This window comes from Hyalella azteca, unplaced genomic scaffold, assembly GCF_000764305.2.
Source record: "Hyalella azteca isolate HAZT.00-mixed unplaced genomic scaffold, Hazt_2.0.2 contig15292, whole genome shotgun sequence".
Lineage (NCBI taxonomy): Eukaryota > Metazoa > Arthropoda > Malacostraca > Amphipoda > Hyalellidae > Hyalella > Hyalella azteca.
In genome coordinates, this window is record NW_025945149.1 from 1 (window position 1) to 20141 (window position 20141).

General features: G+C 38.9%; 2 protein-coding genes across 2 annotated transcripts; one reads left to right on the forward strand and one right to left on the reverse strand.

Annotated features, from left to right (window-relative positions):
• The first annotated feature begins 2513 nt into the window (after positions 1–2513).
• LOC108675310 (WD repeat-containing protein 91) lies at positions 2514–17016 on the forward strand. Its single transcript, XM_018163309.2, has 15 exons — positions 2514–2749; positions 3825–3948; positions 4080–4220; positions 4718–4833; positions 5073–5199; positions 9300–9387; positions 10414–10543; positions 11106–11191; positions 11470–11671; positions 12162–12283; positions 13171–13362; positions 14087–14225; positions 14895–15113; positions 15359–15553; positions 16169–17016. The coding sequence occupies exons 1-15, from the start codon at positions 2630–2632 to the stop codon at positions 16334–16336; spliced, it is 2169 nt and encodes a 722-aa protein (XP_018018798.1). The 5' UTR covers positions 2514–2629; the 3' UTR covers positions 16337–17016.
• LOC108675309 (isobutyryl-CoA dehydrogenase, mitochondrial-like) lies at positions 16531–19711 on the reverse strand (the record flags this gene model as incomplete). Its single annotated transcript, XM_018163308.2, has 4 exons — positions 16531–17817; positions 18186–18897; positions 19042–19211; positions 19535–19711. Coding segments are annotated over 4 exons (1215 nt in total), but the record flags the coding sequence as incomplete, so codon positions are not given.
• Between the last annotated feature and the right edge of the window lie 430 nt (positions 19712–20141).

The following is a 20141-nucleotide window of genomic DNA, read 5'->3' on the forward strand; positions in this document are numbered from 1 at the left end:
TGCCGGTCTGTGCCGTTCTTCGTCATTCTTCAGTCAACAGTAAACTGATGAAAGCCCCCAACCCCCAATATTTTTCAATCACAAAAAATCCTACCAACACTTGATAAAATTATGAAAAACGCTTATTATAAAATATGCTCCACTAATCCGCCGATTTAGACCTTTTTACTCACCGACATTAGTCCATCACTAAGTGAAAAACTTGAACTCAATTTTTGGGTGTAAATACTTATTTGTTTCCAACCTTTCGTCACATTACCAGTCTTTAAAAGGCCCCAAAAATGCAAATTCAAATTACAAGTGGACATTTGACAATACAATTACAAGTGGACGTTTGACAATACAATTACAAGTTATGGAAACCAAGAACTGTGAGTTAAGTCACTCTCAGAGGTCACAAGTGAAGAGATTTTACTACGTAAATAATATTAAATGAATGTAAGATAATCAACCAAATAATTATAATATAGTCATGCTTCTATTCTTCAGCGCCGGCTTCACTATGAATATGATACGATATGATATTAGTGATCATATGACACCGCGAAATAACTATTGACCGCTTTGTTGCCGTCTGCAAATGGCTCAAAATTAGAAGGAAATCATTAAACAATTAGGCTGGTAATTTATTGATATGTCAAGAACTGTGATGAAGAAGAATAATAATGGTGATCCTCGCGTCATCAGTTTCGTCACGCCTACGCTTTATTTTCAATTCATGTGGATTGTGGAACGGTGAGAATTTAAGCTTTCAATTCCTGTGGAAAGGTGAGAAGTTTCTTCGCACTGTTGCCGACTGCCGAGCCGAGTCTGGGGCTGGACTCGGGGAGAGTGGGAGACTGGGACTCTGGGAAGCGGCCAGTGGGAAAGCTTCAGCCCGCTGAAGGTTACGTAGCGTCTTAGCCTAACGTAGGTATAGTCGTAGACGACTCCTGCTACTGCCAGACGCCAGTCAGTCGTTAAAATTGCTGGCATGTGAGTTGGTGGATTGAAATAATGTATGAACCTTCAATTTTCAAAATTAGAATTGACATGTCCGCGGTCCGCCGTCAGGTAACTCATCTCAGTTCTTGTTAATTTTCATCGATAGGACCGTGGCGTAGGTCGTGCAGGTGCCTGGCAATTTACATAGTCATTTATTTAGCAATCTTCATAGCCTTATTGTGCCAAAATATGATGACAAAAAATGACCTGTGGACCAAAAATAATTTAAGCATGCATGTCAACTGCAACTTTGGATTAAATTGGATAAGACCAGAATACATGACTTTGAAGCTGCATGATTTGATAGGTACCTAGCCTAACCTAGCCTCCTAGCCTCCTAGGTACTTGAATTTTGTGATATTATAGCAACAATCTTTTAGAAAAAGTAGGATTTTTTTCAATCCTATGGGAACATATGTTATCTTATTCACTTATTGTTCAACTATAAAGACAAACATTTACTTTCATCCTGGAGGACACATCCTAAATTATATAAATTACAATGAGCAGAAATTAATTTGTATGTCTCATCAGGAATTATTTTCTATCTGCAACCTGCAGGCTGAAACGAGTTTTTTTTAATCTTGATGATTGTTGTTTTATTCTATTCACACCAGTTAGTATTGGATTCTAGAAATATTGGTTCATATTTTCAATATTGAAAATGCCAGGTCATTTGCTTGGTTCAATGGTTTTGATATTCAAGTTATGAAGGAAGGTCTTGTGTCAAGTTTTTTGTCCGATATACCGTACCCTATTGAATTAGGAATTCAACTCATGGCAGTTGCAACTAAATCTGTTCATTCAATGATTATTTATATAAAAATTCTAAATTTGTTATCGATCATTTCTGATTCTGAATTGATATGACCATTTATTTTCACCTAAAGTTAGCTTCAGTATTCTGAAATATTAATGTAACATTAAATAGGCACTTAGCAAAAATAGACACTTTTAGTACCTACATCACTATCCAGAAGTGATGTTACTTTTCTCTGGCTCAACCATGCTCATAATGGATTGCATGTTCTGGAAGTTATTTATATAACTGTTGGCCACCATTTTATTACATAGTGTAGGTATCCTTTTGCTCAAATCTCAATAGGTTATTTTATTAGAGATGATTTTCAACTTGTCACATTCGTGAAAATTTGAAATATATCATAAATACGCAATAACTTTTCATGCCATGGACTGATTCAATATATGTTGGTCAGTTTTATTTTATTTTATATAATATATATATCCTGCTACGTTTTTGGTGCATCTTGAAAATTTTTCAAAATCCACCAAGTTGTGCTTCACATTTTTAGACGTCATTACTTTTCAATCATTTGACTCCATTTTACTAAGATTTGCTAAGTAGTTTTAGGGTCTCCTGATTCTTTACATAGAATATTCATACATAAAGATAATGAGATTTAACTGGTAAGTTACTCTTTACTTCTACAAACTGCTTTGTGCTTATTCTGTTTTGAATATTTGTTCATGGAATGATGTGATGTCAATTGTAATATTATGATGTTATTATCACTGCAGTTGTCTTGAGAATAGGCTGAAGAGTTCTTAGTGAAGTATTCCAGTTCATAATGTATAATAAGCCTGGTTAGTGCATTTGTAAAGCTCATGTTCAAATAATACAACTATGGCTCACATTCAGCATCTTGATGACCTTGTCAAAGAGTATCTGCTCTTCCGAGGCTTCAGTCAGAGTTTGAAAACATTTGAAAATGATCTCAAGATTGACAAGGACAAAGGATTCAGGGTGAGTTCATTATAATCAATTTAATGTAATCAATTTTATTTATCAGCTGCTTCATCCTGCATGTAAATTTTGTATCTCTGAAAGCAGTTTCCTATACATGCTCTAAACTAAAAACAATATAGGTACCATAAAATGGGGTAACTTAGACCACTTTTTTTTTTATATAAATGATGCCATTTTTTTTTACTAGCTAAATTAAACTTGAATTGAAACATGCAAAATACAGGTCTATACTCTAGCTTCACTCACCATAAATTGCTGGCTCCTGCCTCTCATAGTCTTTATGTAATTTCAAAAAAAGTGAAGGTCTTTGTTACCCCAGCTCTTGGGGTATCTTAGACCAGGTGGTAAAATCAATTATATATTTTTGTAAAATAACTCCAAATAACTCCAGGTTATGGTGCATTGTAGTAGAACTCTTCTAGTTACATATGCAAATGACAAACTTGAGGAAAGTGTCATAGTTTGCAAATGGGGGGCATTTAACCAAAAAATAAAAAAATTGGAGGAGGTACTCTGACAGGCTTTAAATAATAGCTTTTTTTCGTGGGTCACATTTTTAATTTTTAACCTATTAGATATGCAAACTTTTTAAATCTTTCTATTGTGTTATGTAGCCTCAGTATTAGGCCTTTAGTGCCCATTGACAAAATTTTTCTATGTCAAATAGTTTTTGAGTTTTGGGGGTTTTTGTTAAAAAAACGAAAAGTGGTCTAAGTTACCCCGCCGGTCTAAGTTACCCTATTTTACGGTATGTACTTAACTATTTTAGCTTCTCCATCAGTTTAATGTTATAAATGCTCATTATTACCTTAATTTCTTTTTCATTGTCACATATAAATGTCTGAGCATGCAATTGCAATAAGATTAGTCCCATATGTATTTTTTCAACTCTTCATAATTATTTAATTTTAAAATTGTTGGCATAGAAAGATGCATACTTTTCTGTAGGTATTTTTTTGACAAAATTTGTCTTGCTTGATTATTAATTAAGTATGATGAATACATGTATGGGAAGCATCTATTATGCAATAAATTGAATCTAAATGCAAACTTAGATGTTGAATCCTTCTAGGTTGATCGACTTACTGATCAAATTATGAGCTACATTCAAACGTATGATCTTCAAGGGCTCCGAGATCTCTGGAACCATTTTGACAGGAGGATCTTCACTCGCCTCAGTCCTTCAATGCAACCTTGTAAGAACATAGCTACCTATGTTGATTTTTCTGTTCTCATCTATGTATAGGTATAGATATGAAAAAAATGATTTTCATACTAATTTTTTTTCAAATTTAAGCTTTTCAATAATATAAACATCTGCTTGCAGATGTGCGCAAGCTGGAGACGAGTGTGCTGAGACTGTATGTGGTCAACACTCTTCAGACAAACAAAGTTGACAAATTGCATGAGTTTTTTGACAAGATGGCTCCTGAACTTCAGACATCGCCAGAGTGGAGAGACTGGTTTGGTAATATCCTGCGAGGGAGAATTAGCACCACCCTGCATGTACCAGCAAAACAATTGGGAAACATTTGTTCAAACAGTTACTTAGCTAAATGGTCAGAATATGCATTTCTTTTCATTTGGCCAACCTCACAAGTCTCGGCTCTTGATCTATTTGGATCTGTATTGTACGATTTCTGATTGGTTGAAATTGTTGTGTAATGATGTAATAAAAAATTAGTGTAATTACAAATACCAATTCACAATAAGATATTGATCCACTAGTTCCATTGTAAATATCTTAATTTCCATTCTATAAAGCTACCCTCGCGAGTCACATACAATTCAGTAGTTTAGGATAGAGAAGAAAGATGAATTAATTTACTCCGTCCTGAATTTGAAAGCCTGAGGTACAATGAAATTGAGGGCAAAATAATGGTGTTGATTGTTAACTAAGTAAAGAGATAGTGAGTGATATAAATATTAAGCATGTCAAAGAAACATTATTTAAATTTATTTCAGTGCTGCCATATCTGAAAGGGGCTGAAGATAACCCCACATTTGCCATGTACTTCAGTCGTCAGTGGCAAGACACCCTCATGGTCTCTCTCACCAACTTTCTATCTGTTGTTTTTCAGGTAAAACTCCTCCTATCTAATTAACATGAGCAAAAAATCAATGCCAATCATTGTATTCTAATGTAAAACTGACTGTGTGGAAAATGAGTTTTTATCATGATCGATGTTATGGTTGCTGTTCATGGACATTTGATGAACCTACATTCTTTGCAGTTTGTATTTGCACATCTATTCCGGTATTGATATGTACATTACTCATTTTAAGCCATATTCTAATGAAATTCACGTTCTTGTGACAGAACTTACAGCTGCCAACATTGGCACGTCACGAGGAAGAGAGCGAGTATATCAGATCACTGCAAGAAGAGGCAGAACAGCTTCGTGTGCGGCTCAATGCAGCTCTTTCCGCCACGCCTCCTGCTCCAGGTGTGGCAATGATGCTTCCTGCTCCATGCTGAACTTGGCGAGCAATTCTCTGCAAAAATGTACTAAATAGAGAAACTTGTCAATGATGCGAGTCATGTTTGTTGACGAATTTGATCCTAATAATCTAATGGAATAATGATAATGTAATTTAATAATATTGCCAATAATCTATTGCTGAATTCATGTCTAATTGTATTTTTACTGCTGCAGGTAAGACGTCTCGACTGCTGATTATTGGGGACTCGCGAGTCAAATTCTGGCCATCAGAATCCAGTTGCTCAAGTAATGCTCTCGTGGTGCCAGTTGTTAATGGTACATTTAAAGAACTTTTAAACCGTGCTGAGCAGCATTTGAACTGTGATGTAGAAATCCTCACCATTGTTGGTTTTCTTTATGACATAATTAGTATAGGTGAGAGCCCAAGTTTCTTGAAAGAAGCGTTCACTGGAGCCACGCCAAAGAAACTCGCATCAGAGCTGCAAGCTGCTATTGACTCCTGGAAAACCTTGTACCCGAAGCTTGCAGTGGTCATTACAATCCCTTGTGTTCCAGATTTCCCTGTTTACAATACGCTGGTTGCTATGCAGTATTTCAACAGAAAATTACTTGCAAATGAGATTAAACAGATGCAGGAAGCTACTTTTCGTTGCGCCAAATGTATCTCAGAAATTAAAAGTGAACTGAGCATTAACTTTCCGACTTGGGACGTACTGGATCTATCCGAACTGATTACTGGAGTTTGTTTCGACATGACATGGCTTCAGAGGCCATCGTCAAGACTGCCCAAAGAGTACCATACGGATGGAATTAACCTGACCTACTCAGGCTCCAAATGGCTTCATGCCGCTGTACTACACCACATGATTGTCAGGGCGCACAGGCTGAGAAGTTTGCAGGACTCGTACGTTTTGCTGCCAGAGTCCTCAGAGGCTGAATGTCAGATCGCGCCTGATGTCGCTCCCATCACTTCCACTTCCGCTCAAATAACTTCCTCTTCCGCTCAAATAACTTTCACTTCCGCTCAAATAACTTTCACTTCCGCTCAAATAACGTCTCCCTCCGCTCATATCACTTCCACTTCCGCGCAAATCACTTCCCCTTCCGCGCAAATCACTTCCCCTTCCGCTCAAATCACTTCCCCTTCCGCTCAAATCACTTCCTCTTCCGCGCAAATCACTTCCCCTTCCGCTAAAATCACTTCTGCTGACCCTCAAAATTTTGGACCTGGCTCACGCCCTGGCCCATCTTTTGGCCCCCATCCTGGGCCATTTTTCGGCCCGCATCCTGGGCCATTTTTCGGCCCGCATCCCGAACCATCTTTTGACCCGCATCCTGGGCCATTTTTTGACCCGCATCCCGGGCCATTTTTCGGCCCGCACCCTCCCTCATCTCGCTACACACCACTTGACCCACCCTCCGGTCCACACCCTGACCCACCTCATTGCCGCCATGTCTATTCGTCTCCCGGCAGGCAGCCTGAATTGTTTATCATTTACGAATCAATCAATGACCAGCTTGCCACACCACTTAAGTTTGAGCAACAAAATCTGACTAAAATTAAACCGTCGAAAGCCAAGCCGGCTAAACCGTCGAAAGCCAAGCCGCCTAAACCGTTGAAAGCCGAGCCGCCTAAACCGTCGAAAGCCAAGCCGCCTAAACCGTCAAAAGCCAAGCCGCCTAAACCGTCGAAAGCCAAGCCGCCTAAACCGTCGAAAGCCAAGCCGCCTAAANGCCAAGCCGCCTAAACCGTCAAAAGCCAAGCCGCCTAAACCGTCGAAAATTAAGCCTCCCAAATTGTCGAACGCCGAAAATCCAGTGCAAAAAATCATTCAAAAAAATGAAAAATTGGAAGGTAAGATTGCAACAAAGAAGCAACTGAAACGACAGAGGCAGAGGCTTCGAAAGATGGAAAGGAAGAAAGCACAAGAAAATGTTGTGCAGTGAACCTGCCATCGATGAAAATGTTCTCTGGTGGGAATAACATTTCAGACATGTTCTCTCGTACGTATATGAATAACATTTCCGACTTGCTTCTCCGTATATGAATAACACTCCTGACATGTTCCCTCGTATGGGAATGACATTTCAAATATGTTACCCCGTATATTTACGTGTTGGCTGTAAATTCATGTGCCTTATGCTCTCGAGTTAAGTTAGTGAGTTTTTGCGATTCAAGTTTATTTTTCGTTATTCACGTTATCAGTTCCTTAAATTTTGAAGCGACCGCTGTAATTTTTGGTTTCTTTGGCTTCTAGTTCCTTGTTTTCACAGTCCATGCTTTGAAACGGCAGTGATGATGTTCTATAACCGGATTTGTTAAGACTAAAGACTATTTCATTCTCTGCGTTAGCTTCTGCTCCAATCCTATTTTCGCAAATTATTCTTTTAAATTATGTTAATTTTATTCATAACCTGAAAAAATATGGAATGGAGTAAGCGGCGCAAAATATTTTTTGTCTAGTTTTCTCGGCTGTGGGAGATCTTGTTTTATACAAGATCTTGGCGGTAGGAAGTAGTAATGTTCCTACGTGTACTATTTCATTGTTGTGTCTTTAAATTGTTTCAGGTACGAAAAACCACGAATTATTATTCTGTTCAATTGTTTGCTTCCTGTAGATTGGTAGCTTCTGAATATTTTTTTGCTGAACCTGTGTTCGTTGGAGGCAAAAGTTGTTTTTCAGTGACGTTTCTTGAGTGCAGAATAATTTGAATGATTTTTTTTTGCGTTAAAAATAGTTTGTCTGTTCGTTGAAATGTTATCCACGGTCACGATAATGGTGAAGACTGTAATGTTTTCAGCGTAAGTTTAATTATTACAGTTTCTTAGTGCAAACGAATATTGTGATAATATTTTTAAGTTTGATATTCTTACTGGCCTGGGCGAGGCATGTAGTCTTATTCTCAATTTAATTTATCGCTGTCTTGTTGATTTTCGTGCCTAGTATTTTAATTATTATTTGGAATCCTCAATCAGTCCCATTAAAAATATTCCGTGCGACTTTTTGAAATTTTTTGTTTACTAAATTGAAATGAATTTTCAAAGCTGCTAACTTTGTGATTACTCAAGCCAAAGCTGACTAGCGTTGCATCACAATCGTCTATTTCATTCAAAAATTTAAGACAAATATTTTCGAATGATTAACAGAATGTTTCTCTATTGACAATTTTTGAGGTAATTATAAACAATTGCATTTATGACATGATTTGTTTGACGAATTATACTTCTGTTGTATGTCAGCTGGGAAAAATTTTTGGTTATCTTCACTGTTATTTTCTTGCAGTCCTGCTTTTGAATAACCAACTTTTGAAGTGGGAACGTCATTGCTATTGGCCATGCTGAAGACAAAAAAAAAAAAAATCAATTCTGGCTTATGTCCCAAAAAGTTCTGCTGATCTATCAGTGTTTATTATTTCTGACGGCCTGCCATTAGCATCTTTTATAGTGCCACTAGTCGCTGGGGTCTGTGTGATATAATGTGTATATTAGCGTATAATGCGTTTGTAGGCGACGTAAACATGCGTGAAGCCATTCGCTCGTTACCATCGTGAGCTTCGTAGCAAAAATAATCGCCACAACTCGAATATTCATGTGATTGAAAAACTTTATAAATTAGATGAAAAATGTTAATTCAGAACATGCTGGTCGTGAGGCTGTGTATTCGTTGCTCAATTAGATGGTAAGTTGATGAATTACAATTTGGTGGCGCTAATACGAACAAGTAGTTAATATTGCCACAATACTTTTTTCGAAAATATTGCTGAAAATTACAACATGAGGTTACTTGTCCGTAGTACATTGTAATAACCACGAAAATTTTATTTTCGTGATGACCTCGTTGATTCACTTTTTATGAAAATTGAGTTACATATAAAATTAAATGTCCAAATTGATTTCATTATAACCTAGCTCGTCTTTCGCTCTCTTCTCTTCCTATTCGAATTTATGTCTACGATCGTGGATTATTTTATTCTTATCCTTCCCCTGATTTTATTTATGTCCCTATATTTCGTGTTATACATGTTCAAATTTAATTATTGTTTCATCACAGCCGTATTTCATTCATCAATTTATTTACCATTTTTCACACTTTTCGGTGCAGGCGGATTTTCGTTGGACGGCGTAATGGACGACGTCGCCCCCCCGCCCCCGCCCGCACTCCTCATGGACGACTTTTACAGCATCGCCCAGTCAGCGGGGAATATTTGATATCTTACATTTAATTACTACTATGAGCTTGTCTATTGAGAATTTTGTATTAAATATTTAAAAGTCTAGTGGTTTTTGAAATTAAATCGAATTTATTGGCAATGCCGTGCAATTAAAAACTCGTTAGCGACGAAAATTCGTTGATCTTGTGATCGTTGAAGTGACAAGGTGTGTCACACCGCGAAATATCCTGGCTGGCTATTCATTTATATGATTTATATTCACGTATAATGAAAAGTGATTTCTGTTGATTTTAATTGATGATTTTGATTTACTGGCAGGCAATAAGTTCTGATGCTAGATTTTTGTAGTGCTGGATTATTAACGATGCTTTTGATGTTATTGGATAGTTGATCATATCATTTTTTCTGATCGATATTTTTCTCTGACTCCTGCTAGTATTGTCTGCGAGTTGTTCACTTTGGAAAAAGTTTCACTTGGTTCCTTGTTTTTAAAATTCGAATAAGTAAATAAATTAGTGCTCAATGATGAATCACCTGATACTTGTAATTAGTCTTTAAAGACTAATAAATTATAGCAAGTAATCAATTCCCAGACTAATCAATTATAGCAATACCGGTAGTCAATTATCAGACTAATCAATTATAGCAAGTAGTCAATTATCAGACTAATCAATTATAGCAAGTAGTCAATTATCAGACTAATCAATTATATACTAACGACAATCAGCCGTACCTCTGTCCTCGGTGTATTACCTGTCTATTATACTTACTAATAAACCCTACCCTATACATCCCTCTGAGTTCCCTTGAGCACTAACCTCTTCAGCTGTTAGAGTATCCTTGGTTCGTAAATCTTCGGACAGAAAAAAGAACTGTTTCAGGTGTAAGTTTGATTGTCACTAGAATCTATGATCACTATACATTTTTTTGCTTCGTTTAAATTTTTTGTTGATTAAAAAATACCGGGTCAACTGTTTGAAAAACACTTTTATCATATACTTTAAAATTTACCTTAAGTTATTGTTTGGAGAATTTTCATCGCAGAGAATCGCCAGGAGGTTCAGAAGTTCAGATGAGGTCATTCAAGAATTTTTTCGGGTTCGGGGGCGGCCACCAGCCTCAGTCTTCAGAGGCTGACCGCGGCAGGCAGCATCAGCAAACTCACGCGCCTCAGGCATGGAATTTTATCCAAATAATTGTCTCTTTTTCATGACGTTGACGTTGATCTCGTTGAAATTTTTACCTCGAGTGCGTCATCTTAAAATGCCATTCTCTTCGAAAAGTTTGTAAAAATTTACTTAACCTCAAAAAACTGTCGTCTGATTTAAGGAGCCTTTGATACATCTAGAAATTTACGCTTGTCGATAAGGCAGCTGAATGGAGACACCCTTATATGACATTGTTCGGTATCGCTGTAGCTGGATAATTAGGATAATTATTTTGTACTGTTATGTTAGAACTACATACTATTTAATTTCACTATTACTCAATGGTAATGATTTCATGGTTTCATTGTTCCAAATTTCGAAGTGGACAGCCCTGTGCCCCCTACCTCGATTCTTACCCACTACGTATTCGCGGATTTTGGTGAACTTGTGAATTATTGAATCCTTAGTTTCGGATTTTACATTTTATGTGTGCCAAATATTAGTAAACACTTGAATGTATTCTTTAGAATAGACTAGTGAAGGAGTGTTTTTAATGTCAATATAACGATTAAGTGGATGGTATCGTAGGCTGGGAGCGATGGGCGACGCACGGCATCCCAAGCTCCTTCAGATCGCCGCCGGGGACGATCATCCAGTCTTGCGGCCGCCTCCAGGTTGTTTTTACTTACGAAATTGCTCTGATTTCATGAAAACATTACAGAAGTTCAACTAGTCATTTAATTAGTAATTGAACATTTTAACTGCGAGGGAGTTTGTGTTAGCAACTTTTATCCTGGCTAAATCTACTGGGTTTATTACGACTGTGAGGAGAATTTATCCCACTTGTCCACCACTGAACTTAAGTTAATGAAGCTGGCAAACAAATGTTGTATTCTGAATACGAATATTTTTCGCAACAAATTTCATTAAATCTATTCCTTTACGTGTGCAGTCGAGGAACTTTGGACGACAAAAGTGTTGCCGGAGTTCAGAACAACACTACGGGCAGTACCAGCAGCGCCTCCGTTACAAGGGAGCACCCGCCAGTGCAGCGACTGGGAACTCGTCGGTCGCGGTCCCCTGGCAGAAGCTCCTCTGGCTCCATCGACGGCAGCTTTGCCAAGAAAGAGCCGCCATATTCAGTAGCAAAGAGTGTTAGTGTGTGGGTTCTATGCCAGTTTAATGATTTCTGTATCCAACGTTGGATGGTTCTTTAGAAATTATTTGAGTCAATATCTTTCGGAAATTTTATTCTTCTCTTTTCCCCATTGTCGTTAAATAATCTTTGTACTGCAGAATTTCATTCCATAACTTGATTCAAGGTCGTCAACTTCATTTTCACACACGGAAATTTATTATTCGCTGATCTTATTTTTTTGGAATGAACTGCTTCCGATGGCTAGTTATGATGATAGTCAAATTAATTCTATTCACGCATAATCGTCACTTTTTCGCTGACGGAAATTTAACGAGACCCTTATAATATTGATACGTGCTAATACTCATTCGAGTATTAAATTCTTATTATTTACTAATGCTTCATTCGAGGTTAAGATTAATACATGACGAATTCCTAACGATGTTCATGTGCTGGCAGCTAGCTTCAGTCACCTGTGATTGATGTTCTGTGATGCGTGTGCGCAGACGACAGTCACGTCTGAGCAGACGAGTGTGGTGACGTGCGTTACGTTCAGCCCCAGCGGCAAGCTCCTCGTGACAGGCGACGCAGCGGGGACAGTCACACTCTACTCTAACCTCTGTGACAGGTATCAGGTATACGTAGCGGTCATGTTTAGAACTTTTCAGTTTGTTTTAGATTTCAATGCTTACTAAGTTAAATGCTGTAAACTGGGCTGATGCAGAAAACGCCACTGAATATTTATGAATGAATATGGACGTCCAAAAGGTTTGGATCGTATCAATTCTATTCATTTTAATGCTCAAAGTGAATTAAATTAGTAGATCAGTGGTTTACCGAAAGAATTCCTAGTTTTAAGGGTTGATTTTCACTGAAGGATTTCATTTCACCTCGTCCGATGCCAATCATTTGCAACTCCACATTTGGCCTTAACAGTTTTTTTCTGACCTTTATTTCATTTATGGATGCTTCATTTTTTATTGTCAGTTAATTTTTGGTAGTCTTGATGTAAGTTTCTCGGATGTAACGAGTAATTCGTCTTTTCTGCTTGAATAGTTCGAGGATTGATCAATTGGAAAGGATTTCCTACTAAAAAATTGTGTGAATTCTTTAACGTCTGTCAGTTGAGTTGTTTATGTATTAAGAATGTTGTTCTCATACAAGAAAAGGCTGGTTCTTTCATTATTCTTGTGTTAACAGTGACCATCATCTATAACTGAAATGTTTGGAACGCCTCTTATGGATACTACTTAACCTTTTTTTACTTATTCTATTTATTCCGTTTGGTCATTCAACAGAGTTGAAAATTACATATAGCTTTGGTTTGTTGAATTTCATCGCAACCATCGGACAGCGTTTCATATTCCAAACTATTAAGGATTAAATTCTTGCTCAAAATTGTCACCGCTACGCTAAATGGCGACAATTTTATTCTTTATTTTCATTCCTGTATGAATAAAGAATGAATGATTAAAAAGCTGTCGAAATTTAAACCCAACTGGCAACATCGTGCAGTGTGACGTCGCGAGTTGCGGGCGGAGAGGGCGCTGTGCGCGGGTCAGTGGCGGCGCTCGTGTGGCTAAGTGACGCCGACCGTCTCCTGCTGGGGGCCGGCCAGCCTGGTCACCTCCTGCTCTACGACTGCCTCGAGGCCAGGCCCGTCTGGGAGACTGGCCCTGACTGCTCGCCACTTCTCAAAGATAGACGGTAAATCCGATCATATGATGTGGTCTGCTAGTACGTACATATATCCGAGTATTCTCAATAATTTCATTGATTTATACCCGTTTTTCAAGCTTCTGTGAATTAATATTCGATTCCATAGGTGTGGCCGTACACATGCATACTACCATTCAAAAGTACAGGATCGTCAAGTAATTTTGTGTTTTCCATGAAAGTTACACTTATTCACCACCACACGTTGTCAAATAAAAAGAAAATGGAGTCAAGACAGTGAGTGACAAGATTAGAAAAATGATTTTTAAAAACAACATTGTAATAACAATGTAATATCGTAATAACTACCCGCAGCCGCCTCATCACTGTAGATGTTGACACACACTGGTATTTTGCGGGTACTATGCTATGAAGATGTCAGTTGTTGACCTGTGAGGTGTCGGTTTCTCACACTAGAGACTCTAATGTACTTATCTTCTTGCTTAGTTGTGCTACGCGACCTCTCACTTTTTTTACTACTCGGGTTAGAGTCTGTTCGTGTTGTGCTCTAAAGAGAGAACTACACTCCAAAAAAAAAAATTTACAGCTAGAAAAAGCATTGAACATAGAGTGGACAGAGTGTATTTATTTGAAGTTATGACTAGTTTAAAGTTATCTTCATTGAAAAGTACAGTGCTTTTCCTTTAAAAATAAGGACCTTTCAATGTAACCCTAAACTTTTGAACGGTAGTGTATTCTATGGTGCCCTTAACAGGCTTTTGTGTGCGTGTGCTGACCCGTCTTCAGCTCGCGTGCTGCTCAGCGTCGCTCCCCGAGCGTCGAAGAGCCAGGCTGGAATCTCGTCAGCGCAGCCCGCGCTGCTCTCCATTGACGTCAAGACTCGCAACGTCGAGGTGCATTTCTTGCCATGTGATCTACTTGGTACATGAATATTTTAATTTGAATGTTATAGGAGTATTTTTATTCGGTATATGAATATTTAATTCATCGGCGACAGGCCACATCAGGCCTACTCTTTAGCGCCGACATCACTATGTTATGTTAATTGCAGCGCAAATGCGATGTGCTTAGATTTTCTTAAAGTTCCTAGTTCTTTGCCTCAATCGCAATGTGCCGAAAATTTTAAGCGCCACATCGTTTTCTTTTACTGATTGCTTATTGAGGGATATTATTCAATTTAGGACGAGGTCTTGAGAAAATGGTCGCTTGTTTGCAAAGATTTGGTCAAGGTCCCGTCTTGAAGGTCTTTTAATCATCCCGTCCCGTAAAGGTACCGAAAGCAGTGGTTTCATACATAATGGCTCATCTTTGCTCTAAAATTCGTTGCAACTGCAGTTCACATTTTTCTAATGTGTGGGGCAAAGGACTCGTAATGCGGCCTCGCCAAAAATTTTTAGACGTTATTAAAGCTTAATTGAATTGCTGATCTTCGTGTTAGGATAAGTCTCATCGCAATGGAATTTCTTATCCTAAATTACTTTTGCTTATTCTAATAGGTAGTTAATTTTCTAGGAATTTTTTGAGCAGAAGAATATTTGTTAGATTTTGGATACTTGCTGCAGAATGTTCATCAGTTCGGTGCGCGTGGCACCGTGAACTGCTGCGCTGTGAACCACAACGGCAGTCTGGTGGTGTGCGGCTGCAGTGATGGATGCGTGCGAATTGTCGACCTGCGTTGCCTGGATGTGATAGCGACCTGGCCTGCACACACAGGCCAGGTCTTCACTGTCAAATTGTCGCATCATCAGGAGAAGCTTTACACCATCGGCAGCGACAACAAGGTGCGACATGTGACTTTTTTCCTTACTTCGTCAATCATAAGTTGCATCTGTATATTCGTGGATTGAATCAAGTACCTATACTGAACGGTTATTTAATGTGAACATTTTATAATAACAGGTGTTTGTAGGTTATGGTGCCTGCGCAGTGCCAACAGTGGCACTGTGCGTGTCTTTCCCTAACTCATATTCAACGTAAGTTATGTTACGTGCGACCTATCAACACCGTATATTTATGTGGGTATCAGTTGCTGTGCTGGAGCCTCACTCAGACGGGCCAAAAGATGACCGAGCGCGCCCTGCACAAACAAGCGGCAGGACCGTTCATGGTGGGGGGTAGCAGCCGCCCTGTGTTGCTACGGCCGTACGGGGCGCTCTTTGCCCTCACCAACAACGACGAGTTCATCTTAACCTGCTCCGCCTCGGGAACCACCGTTTACGAGGTATGCTATCAAGTGCGATCAATTCTAACTCTGGAGGATCCATTGCATATTATGCTACAAGCTAATTTATTGAAAATAATTCTGACGGCGTATAGGATAACAAGTGAAGTTTTGAAACAGGTACCGGTAGTCTTTAATTTTATAAAGACTTTTAAATTTTATTCTAGATTCCTTGTTACAATGCACACTTAAAATCTGCAGGTAATTTTACTCAAGTATTTCAGTTGACTGCCACGTTCTCATATTCCAGTAAAACTTTTTCAAATAGCGATAATAAAGATAGTATTTTAGCGCATTTTCTCATTTATGGAGAAAATGCACTATTGTGCTCGCCATGTCCGTCTGTCTGTCTGTCCGTCCGTGACCTCAAGTTTTCGTCGACGAGAAAATGCGCTCTCTGTCACTCACTGCAGCGAGTACTGAGTTATATATTTTTTACCCGGTAATGGTTGACGGAACATCGATGCTCACACTTTGTGATGCATTACGTTACGGTAAGATAGGATAGACTTTATTTTCGGTAGCATTACTTTATGGTAAGATAGGAGACTTTTTTTCGGTATCATCGTCTTCATTCTAAGAATTACACGTTATGATGATTATTTCGGGTTGTAGGTTAGGGGCGACACTGCGGTTGTCGTGCAGGAGCTAAGCGGCCATCACTCGGACGCGGTCGTAACCCTGGACTGGCACGGCACAGCGGACGGTAATGGAGAAGGACTGCTTGCCACAGCGTCCTTGGATGGTTCGGTTGTCGTATCGAGCCTTGCTTATGGGGCTTGAATGTATTATATTAGTTTTACTTGGTAAATCCATCTTCCCTCTGAAATCTTCATTTCTGTATTAGCATATTTTCCTTATTGGATCTGAATAATTTTTTGAACTATATAGATCTGAAAATATTTGTATTTTAGATCATATCAACAAGAGGCTGCTAATTAAGTTAGAAGATCTGAGGATAATAACAATAAATACCACACTGTGAGAGAATGATTTACTTTAGTAAGTTGCAATATTTTTCATAGTTGACAAAATTTTTTGTTGTCTGAATTATTGAAATATTTATTTCTCAGATTGAAATGGCGATGACAATCTGTTAAATCAATATATGGCTTCCACATGTATTTAGTCCCTCTTGGATACACCAAAGAAAGATAATGTAAGGAGCTATCTTGTCTCATCATTGTTCGTCTCATTATATTATTATGCAAGTTTAAGTGAAAGATCTTGCAGCTACGGCAGCGAATTATTCCACGCTGCAAGCGTCTGTTCATTTTACTGCAGCTGCTACAATATGGTGGTTCCGTTGATTGGAACATGAAATTTATGATAGAAATAACTTAAAATAAGGTACGTTTCGGTGTCGTCTGTTATATCCATAATATCAATTCAATTGTTTGTACATTTTAAGATTAGCTATTTATTCTACAGCCTATTTCAATAAAGTATTTTAGTACCTTAAACAGTGAATTTCTTGATACAAGGGGTAATTTTTGATAATTGCAGCCAGACCTCCAAGGTCCGCGTATTTATTAACAATTATTTGCTCAATGCAATGCACTGAAGATAAGACAGTAATCCCACAGTGCAGGGCAATGTCTTCATGAATGAGTAGTGGTGCAGAAAATTTGACCGAAAATTTTTTTTGTAGATTTTCACCAACGCGTATCATGCGCGGTAAAAGTGGAAGACTGATACATGCGACAAATTATACGACATTGAAATTCATCTATTGCATTTTTAGCTACAAAAAATTCAAGGGACTGGTCTCTGCAAGACACATTCTTGCCCATTTTAGAGTATGGAATACTGACAAACTCGCAAGGTTCTTTTTGATGATCACTCGCAACGCAACAAATTGATTAGATATTTTATTGGTATTCACGTTTTACTCGGTATATATACAAATACTAGTCACCATTTGAAAGTCGCGGTATCGATTCTCGAAGGCAAAATTTACAGAACAGCGCATACGTCTGTCCAAACTATGCATTGAATAAATTTTATACTTGAGTGGGCCGGTGCCCCGTTTCCGATCTCTCAATTGAACAAGTGTATTGATGAAGTTGATTATAGCTTGTACATATATGATACGAACTATTGCTACCTCACGAAGCCATCAAATGCCGCGCCATTATGACCCTCATGACCTCGTTGGTCCCCTCTAATATGGTGTGCACGCGACAGTCGCGTAAGTATTGTTGAACGGGATAGTCTTTGAGGTACCCATACCCGCCGTGCAGTTGTAATGCGCGGTCGATTACCTGAAAATTACACATTATTTACTTTGGGCTCAAAACCAGAACAAAGTATAACCGATTTAGGTAACATTAATTTGTGTTGAAACTGCATAAAATGTAAACACTTTGATGTTTTATTTTTTAGTCTAGATTCATCTCCTTGGGAATTTGAATCTGGAAAGAATTAATTTCTACCTCAAAACGAACGGGAAATTTTTTTAGTGCTTAGGAAAGAATAATGTCTGTAAAGTAACTTTCTGTACTTGGGTCTTAACCGGAACAAGACTCCAGATTTCATCAGAATTAGCAGACATTGAATAAAAACATTCTTTCTCAATAATGTAATCGACTTGAGAACAGTTCAGATCATTATAAATTGAAATGTACAATACCTGCAAGCAGTTCCTTGTGGCATATAGCTTGGCGGCGGCACAGAGCACCACAGTGTCGGGATGTTTGGTATCAAGAGCGACTGCTGCGTTCCGTACAAGAAGTCGCGACGCCAGCAACTCGGCTGCCATCTCCGCGATCTCGAACTGCGTGTGCTGAAACGCAGCAATGGGACTACCGAACTGCTTACGAGTTTTCGTGTACTCTATGACGGCGTCGAGGCTGGCTTGTGCGGCTCCCACCGAGCATGAGGCGATGTTGATTCGCCCACCATTTAGACCACTCATGGCTATGCTAAAGCCTTCTCCTTCTTCCCCCAGTCTGTTCGCCACTGGGACCACGGCACTTTCCAAATGAACTATACGCGTCGGTTGAGAATTCCACCCAACTTTACGTTCTTTAGCACCAAAGGTGACGCCAGGAGTCTCTTTCGGCACCAAAATGCAAGATATTCCTTTAGGTCCAGGCTGGCCAGTGCGGCACATGATTAAATACACTTCGCTCTCACCAGCACCGCTTATAAATGCCTTAGAGCCTGTTATTGAATAGTAGTCGCCATTTTTTACCGCAGTCGTAGACAAGGACGCAGCATCGGAACCTGACCCGGGTTCAGTGAGGCAGTACGACGCGCACTTCTCCATAGTCGCCAGGTCAGGAAGATACCGAGCTTTGAGTTCTTCGCTGCCGTACGTGTCCAGCATCCACGCACACATGCTGTCCACAATCAACTCCGATCACGCCAAATATCCTCATGCTAAATGGCCGATAAGTAAGTTGAGGTTATATTCAAGTTTTTTTTATAACGCATATTACTGCATGTAAAATAATTTTACATTTTTCGAGTATCAAGCGGCTCACTTGTGTATGCTGAGGTATGCCGTGGTCGAGACACAGCCAAGTGAAAGTGCCTCGAATATGATGGAAGCATCGAGACGTGTAAGGCCCGACCCGCCGTAATCTTCTTTGCAATAGATGGCACCGAAGCCTAGCTGAGCCGCTGCGCGCAGCGTCGACAAAGGGAACTCTTCCTGCACGCACGAGATATTAAGTATACAAGACTTGCAACACAAAACTCTTGCAGCACAAAACTTTGACTTTTTCTATGAAGTGCTCGAAATATTTATAAATTGTTAAATGCAGTCTAATTTTGGAAATTTACGTTGTAATATCAAAAATGCCGTCCAAACAAATAATATTTAGCGATGCAATTATTGGTAAAAGATAATTAAGCAACTCGATCGATTTTCAGTCAACAGAATTACCTTGAATCGTGAAGTTAAAAAATAACGCAGTATCATTAAGCAATTCTTAACTAGTAATGAACTGTCTTAATGGTGATAGCAAGAGCAACCTTCTGGTCCCACTGGGCCATGTGAGGCAGCATCTCGTTGTGGGCAAAGCGCGTCGCCAACTCCTGCGTCGCTAGCTGCTCGTCGGTCAGACCTGCAGAAGCTGAGACACAAAAATACGAGCGTTCATGAAAATTTGTTTTTACTTTTTTATACAAAGAAAAGTGGAACCATAGCTTCTACGAACGAGCTACGATACAAGATGAAAAATAGGAAACCACGTTGCGAAAATGAATTTGCGAATTACGGGATAAAAGTGACACCATAGGAGTAGGGCGTAATTAACCCGATAAAGACTACCAAAGAAATTATTTGTTATTAAAAATCGTTCCTGTAATGTGACGTTTTCTTGAGCAAATTTACAAGAAAGCAAGTAAGCGAAGGAGCATCATGCAGTTACTTTCAAAGTAGGCATTTCACCGACTGCTGTGCGACAACTCGAGTGCATCTTCGCACAATATAGAGTATATGACGGCGGCTGCTCGACAGGTTTAAGCTCCTTTGTTGGAGCAGTTGGAACATTATTACAGCGGCAGAGTGGGCAATGAATGTCTTTTATTTACCAATGCCAGTATTAGCAAGTTTTTCCTTCTGTTCTGTTGTGTGTGT